At 35.1% G+C, this 7,205-nt stretch overlaps 1 protein-coding gene and 1 long non-coding RNA gene across 2 annotated transcripts in view; both read left to right on the top strand.

Annotated features, from left to right (window-relative positions):
• LOC127177051 (uncharacterized) overlaps window positions 1-6,867 on the top strand; it is a 219,621-nt gene extending 212,754 nt beyond the window's left edge. Inside the window, exons 2-4 of the mRNA XM_051129027.1 lie at window positions 5,590-5,634; window positions 5,795-5,919; window positions 6,109-6,867. Of these exons, the coding sequence (XP_050984984.1) occupies window positions 5,632-5,634; window positions 5,795-5,919; window positions 6,109-6,715 (735 nt within the window). The 5' untranslated portion in view covers window positions 5,590-5,631 and the 3' untranslated portion in view covers window positions 6,716-6,867. The remainder of the gene's footprint in view (window positions 1-5,589; window positions 5,635-5,794; window positions 5,920-6,108) is intronic.
• LOC127177057 (uncharacterized) lies at window positions 2,102-4,216 on the top strand. The gene is made up of 3 exons (XR_007829179.1): window positions 2,102-2,135; window positions 2,287-2,411; window positions 4,197-4,216. It is a non-coding gene; the product is annotated as an uncharacterized LOC127177057 (long non-coding RNA).
• Window positions 6,868-7,205: the final 338 nt, after the last annotated feature.

The following is a 7,205-nucleotide window of genomic DNA, read 5'->3' as shown; positions in this document are numbered from 1 at the left end:
TAAAATGCAAAAAAAAAAAAAAATAAAAATATATATATAAAACTGAAACAAAATTAAAACCAAATATATATATATATATATATATACATACATATATACAATAATTACATCAATAATTGATAATGAGATAATTACTCTCATGTTGTTTCAAACCCATAAGAACTTTATTCTTCTTGGAACACAAATTAAGATGTTTCTGACCCTCTATAAAGTGTTTTTTTGTTTTAAACAATGCATCATAAATCTGCCATATTGGCGACTCTGAATGTAAAAAATGCCACTGAACCGAATGAAACTTAAATATTTAGCTGATTATTGCTGCTGAAAATTGTCAATTGTTATCATATTTTGGGCTGTACTAAGTCAGTCATTTGGATACTTTGCTAAATTATAACAAATCAAGGTGAATAAAAAACAAAAGGTGCTTGTGGTTGGCCAAACTGAAAGGATTTCCAGGGCAAAATTTTGACAACATTGTGTTTGTTCTTAAATATGAAATATTAGGCTAATATCTTAATTAATACTGCTCGTACATATCTTTACCAGCTATTAACTTTGGTTTGTCAAAATATTACACCTACTAAGTCCTTCTCTATATAATTTAGCAGCTTCCAGATGTTTTTTTCCCAATGGTTTAGACAGCGTAAATTAACTGATTTGGTCAGTTTGTTGTTTTTATGTACTTCATTTTACATAAAAACAACAGAAGTTAGCATACGTGATCTCTCACACATCTGTCTGTAGTCATAGCTAATGCTTCACACTTTCCAGCATGATTCATGTCTCTGTTCTTCTTCCTTTAGCCGATCAAACGCTTCACCTGTAGCCTAGCGCACACTGTAAACCTGCTCAAACACCTCAAGAATAACGGACAGGGAGACAGATGCTATTTTATGTCGAACTCTATCTTTCTTTCTCTCTTTCAGAAGCTTCTTTTGACCCGCTGACTTCCCCTGTAAATGCCAACCTTCAAACAGCGTCCTCTTCATCACCCTGCTCCGTCATCTGAGGGGTCAAAGTGCAAAGTTCACAGGTCGGCACATGTTCATCACACAGAGAGACAGATGAAAATAAAACTACAGTCTGATCTGGAGTCTGTTTTTCATCTGATCCTCAAACGTGTCTTGACTTGATTATGCTCACGTAATAAAAAAACACATTGCTGAAAAACTTTGTTTCAATAATAATTAGCATGAAAGTCATTTGATATGCTCTATAATTTGTTGTGCATCAGTCTGCTGTAGCTAACAGTTTAGAAATCATGACACATTAATGTAGTTTTTCATTCAAATAATATCACACAGAAAAGAGGCACAGCTGTGATTGTCAGTGAGGTATTAGTTTCATTTAACAGTTAATATCCACCTTTTTCTTCAACGCGGAAATAACGTTAAGGTGAGATTTCCGGTTAATTAGCCGGAGGGTAGTAAACCAGTGCAGTAAACTGTTTGCAGTAAACCAGTGTGCTCAGAATTAAGATAATACATTAAAATAATATGGTAAGACACATTAATTTGCAATATCAAGCAGCAAAACGTTTTGTACATCTAAAAATAGCTGGACGCGCCTGACGCCGGAAGCCAGACAGATAAAATTTACAAATGGCCGCGCCCGTCCTCTCTATAATGTATATGACCAGATAGCTTCTTATTTTCTTCTCTGCCGACAGAAATAGATTAAAATTAAATCTCCATTGGCTGTGCAATATTTAGTACAGCTTAAGACTAGTTTAATCTGTAGATATATACATATACACTGAATTAAATGTATAGTTTTTCCTTCTCACATTCATGCACAGATTTGCAGTGCATCCTCGGATATCCGCTGATGTATTTACATCGCAATGCTGCCCTCTGCTGGTCTGCAATTTCACCTGCAACTCTACCATCGAAACATCATTTAAAAATATTTTTTAGCATTTATACAATGCTACTTCGCATTTTCGTTCAGTTGCACATATATAAAGTCCATTAACATTTTTAAATATATACAATATCATATCACATAATAACTAGTTCGTTTTAAGAGCCGTATGAACACACAATGCCATTTGCTTTATTTGGGGAGTCCGTCTAGAATAAATCTACTTTCTCTTTCACTTCCATTGTTCATCACCTGGAGCAAGAAACTGCATGGTCAGTCACATTTAAGACCCTAGTCTATCATACATAGTGATTTTGGAAGTAGGTTTGTTTCACTTTGAATGGGCTTGTTTGTATGAACTATGCACACTGTATTTATTTATTTGTTTTTCTGTGTGCAACTGTGTATGTGTTTTGATTTTAGAAATTCACTATGATTCTGAGCGGACTCCTGCCGCTCTTTCTGCTTCCTGATTGCACGGAAAGCATTGATGGCGACTCTGTGGACATCAATACTCTTGCCCGTATTATTCATTTCTTTGAACAAAAGTGAGTCTGTCTCCATTTTCTATAATGTTTCCTAAAAGTTAGCAAACAGGAAACGTCTGTCAAATGGTCGTATATTAAAAACAGTGTAAGTGTGCTATTAGTGACCTAAAACAATGCTTGATCCTGTTTACTGTTTGCCAGCTATAAGAGAGTCGATAAAGATGGACATCCTCGTCAGTATGCTGTAGCCATCAATGTGCCAAAACATCAGTGTCAACCAAACTTCAGTCCTGCACAGAACAACTTCCTGACTCAAGAGAAAGCCATCAATGTGAAAAATGCTATTACTGATGAAACAAACACACTTTACCAAGGTGCAGAACTCATCGCTGCCGGAACAAGAAAAATGAAAGGATACAACATGCATTCAGAGTCTCTCCTGCTGAATCCTGCTGACAACTCGCCCATGACCAAACTTTTGAAAAAAAGAAAAGACAGCTGCTCTGTTTTCTACACATTAGAGTCTCCCTGTGTTAACTCCTGTCTGAATGAGGCAAAGAATCACAACATTTTAAAGGCCCTGAAGAACTGGAAAGAACACAGAGGAATTAAAGCATTTGTTTTCAAGAATATCTGGAAGCATGACCCTGAAAAAGATCTTCAGACTGAGTTTAAGCAGATTGTGGCTCATGTTCCTCTCTTCCGCTGTGTGAGTGAGAAACAGTGTTATGCTTGCAGAGGGGAAGGAAACACTCCCATAGACGCGCACTGTTTGTCTGCAAAAAAGATCAAAGATGAATTGTAACGGTTTTGTGAGTCTGTATTGAGATCTGCTATCTTTTGTTTTTAAATTCAGTATGGATCCATGAACTACTAAAATGAATTTAAAATTAATCTTATCCCTACCTTATCCCTTCCACTTGGTAAACATTTGCTTTACATTTACATTTATTAATTTAGCAACAAATGAGGATTTTAAAGATTAGAATAGACTATGGGTTGCAGTAATGCACATGAACACACCCACAGTTCTCATAAAAAAAATCAAAGAAAAGGATATTGGAAAGCATGTTGTGCAACGTCATGCTACACTCTTGCTAAATGACATAAGTTCTTCAACCAGCTGCAGCAAACACCTAAAAGACTTAATGGTTAATCCTAAATCATTTAAATTACATCTCTGTATTCATCCTAAGTGCTTTAATCTTAAAGTGAAAAAAACATAGTTATATTTAAACCATGGTAACCACAAATAAACCATGGTTTTGCAACTCTAACCATAGTTTAGCCATGGTATCTGTAGTAAAGCAGTGGTTATTCAAATAAAAAATAAAAAAAGCCTTACTACACTTTTACTATAATAAAACTATGGTTAATTTTCTTAAGGAATTTGTATTTGTGAATTCTTTCTTTCTTTCTTTCTGTCTTTTAATTTTGTATTTATTACTGCTCTGCCTTAATGGTTTGATGTTTTCTACTTAAAAAAAAAAGAAAAAAAAAAAAAAAAAAAAAAAAAAAATAAAGTAATGCCGATCTGAATGCAATACGTTCCGAAGTCCCAGTCTGAATTAAATGATTCGTGATATGTGCTTGGAAGTTCCAATTTAAATCAAATGATTCGTGATCTGTGCTCTGAAGTTCTGATTTAAATCACATGATTTGTGATCTGCGCTTTGAAGTTCCGATTTAATAGTTTAAAGATTTTCTCAAAGTAAGAAATGAGGAAGTAATGCAACAAAGAGGAAGCACAGTAATGAGAAGGCATGGGTCAAACTATCAGTGTAAAACTTCTAGAAATGGGTGTGTGTCTTTAGCAATAGTTGATCCTGCTTATTTTTTTTGCAGCTATAAGAGAGTCGATAAAGATAAACATCGATGAAGTGTCAACAAAACTTCAATCCTGCACAGAACAACTTCCTGACTCAGGAGAATGCAGCGAATGTAAAAAATGCTATTACTGATGAAACAAATGCACTTTACCAAGGTGCAGAACTCATCGCTGCAGGAACTAGAAAGGCTGTAATCAGTAAAAAGAAGCAATACAACATGCATTCAGAGTCTTACTATCCGCGCTCCAAAGTCCCAATCTGAACAATGATTCATGAACCATATTTCTGATTGGGGGAGTGTGGATCGCGAATCATTCAATTGGCAAAATGATTTGCAAATCCATTTCAAACTTTCAATCTGAATCAAGAGATTCACAAAGCACCCCCAGAGTTCCAAACTAAATCTAATTATTCATGATATGCAAAGTTCCGATCTAAATCAAATGATTTGCGTTTTTTTTGGCTAGTGAATCGCTTGAACTGAATGATTGAAGTCATGAGTTTGAATCAATCGGAGCGGTTCCAACATAGCCTAAATGATTCACTCAGATGATTCGGTTTGTCTGTTCCTCCACTTTTCCTGTCTTCAGCCATGTTGACGACACTGTCAGTACTACTACACTGTAAAAAATAAAAAATACAATTTGTTGAGTCAGCTTAAAATAATTTGTTATCCTACTGCCTTAACATTTTAAGTTCAGTCAACTAAAATAAGCTTAGTCAACTTGAAATATTAAGTTGTACTAAGTAACAACTTAGATATTTGTGTTTGCTAAACTTAACAGATAGGTAAGTAACCCAGCTGCCTTAAAGTATTAAGTTGATTCAACTCAAATATCTAAGTTGTCACTTAGTATAATTTAACATTTCAAGTTGAATAAACATTTTTTAAGTTGACTGAACTTAAAATTTTAAGGCAGCCAGGTTACAAATTATTTTAAGTTGACTCAACAAATAGTTTTTTACAGTGTACTGGCTAAGCTCACCAGATGTATGACATTAACTAATATAAGAAAGAAAGGTATGATGTTTACAAAAAAAAATCCATATTTTCATGTCAAAGATAATATCCAACACAAATCTAAAAGCAAACACAAAATGCAGATGACATTCTTTTATGGCACTAAAAAGAAAAGTGCAACACTCACTCTACAAACACTGACTTGACTTCAGTCTTAATCAGACATTTGGATGAATTTTGCACTTTTTTTTTCTAAAGTTGGGTTTTTTTGTGTTTTGAGGTTTTGTGTGTGTTTTCTGACTTTTATTTTCATCCATTTTTGGAGACTGGGAAAGTGAGTTGACTTTTCTTTTTCTTTTTTTCTTTTTTTTTTTAAAGAAGAGGGCTGGTCTGGAGGGAACATGATTAACTTCCTCCTCACTCTTATCACTCCTTCTTTCTGTTGGGACTCACACAGCATCTCTGGGCTTACAGATTTGGAACAGCAAATATGGTCAGTCACATTCAAGATTCATGATTTACTAAGAATCATATAGTTTATGTAATCATTGTTGTTGTCTCCTTGGAGGAGTTTTTCTATTATGATGAACTATGCACATGGTATCAGTGAATTTATTTAGTTTTTCTGTGTGTGTTTTGTGTTTTTTTTTTAGAAGTTCACAGTATTTCTGAGTGGACTCCTGCTGCTCTTTCTGCTTTCTGTTTGGACAGAAAGTGTTGAAGGTGAAAATGTGGACATCAATACTCTTGCACGTATTATAAACTTCGTTGAGCACAAGTAAGTCTTCAGTGTCTATTAAATATTAAGAGTTTAAAGAGTAAAAGTAACTTAAAGTAAGAAATGAGGAAGTAGAGCAACAATGAGGAAGCAGAGAAATGAGAAGGCATGGGTCAAACTGTCAGTGTCAAACTTCAAGAAATGGGTGTGTGTCTTTAGCAGTAGTTGATCCTGTTTATTTTTTTGCAGCTATAAGAGAGTTGATAAAGATGGACATCCCCGTCAGTATGCTGTAGCCATCAATGTGCCAAAGGATAAGTGTCAACAGAACTTCATTCCTGCACAGAACAACTTCCTGACTCAGGAGAATGCAGCGAATGTGAAAAATGCTATTACTGATGATACGAACGCGCTTTACCAAGGTGCAGAACTCATCGCTGCAGGAACTAGAAAGGTTGTAATCAGTAAAAAGAAACAATACAACATGCATTCAGAGTCTCTCCTGCTGAACCCTGCTGACAACTCGCCCATGACCAAACTTTTGAATAAAAGAAAAGACGGCTGCTCGGTTTTCTACTCATTTGAGTCTCCCTGTGTCGATACGTGTCTGGATGCGACAGGCAGCCACAGCATTTTAAATGCCCTGAAGAACTGGAAAGAACATGATGGAATTAAAGCCTTTGTCTTCAAGAATTTCTGGAAGTTTGACACTAAAAAAGATCTTCAGACCAAATTTAAGCAAATTGTGGCTCATGTTCCTCTCTACCGCTGTTTGAGTGAGAATGAGTGTTATGCTTGTAACGGAGAAGGAAATACTCCCATAGATGCGCACTGTCTGCCTCCACCAGAAAACTAAGATTCATGCAGTAACATCCATTTCTTGCATATGTCATTCTGTATTAAGATCTACTGTCTTTTGGTTTGAAATTCAGCATGCTTAGATGAATTAGTAAAATGCATTTTATCTTTGCTTTTTGCTTGAACAAATAAATATTTCTGTTTAGCAAACTTTGTGTGTGATTTCATTTTTAGATGACAGCACAGTATTGTGTCAAGGGGAAAAGACAGGAAGACCTCACAAATCTAATGCAAAATGTGCAGATGTAAGGGTGTTTGTATTTACAGTGAAAAGAAAAAAACAAAAAAATTCAAGAACAGCATGACCAAAAATACATGCACACACTATGGGGCAAGTTAACATTTCTGGCAAGAGAGAAAACAAGTTTATACAGCTGTGATGGGGTGAGAGAAGACAAACACAGTGATGTCATCAATTACAGTACACAAATTAAAGTCATTGCAAATTGAAATTGTTCTATTTGCTTTCTTATTTTATTGACAATAAA

The sequence above is a fragment of the Labeo rohita genome, chromosome 15, assembly GCF_022985175.1.
Source record: "Labeo rohita strain BAU-BD-2019 chromosome 15, IGBB_LRoh.1.0, whole genome shotgun sequence".
NCBI lineage: Eukaryota > Metazoa > Chordata > Actinopteri > Cypriniformes > Cyprinidae > Labeo > Labeo rohita.
This window is presented reverse-complemented; position numbering and strand designations above follow the sequence as displayed.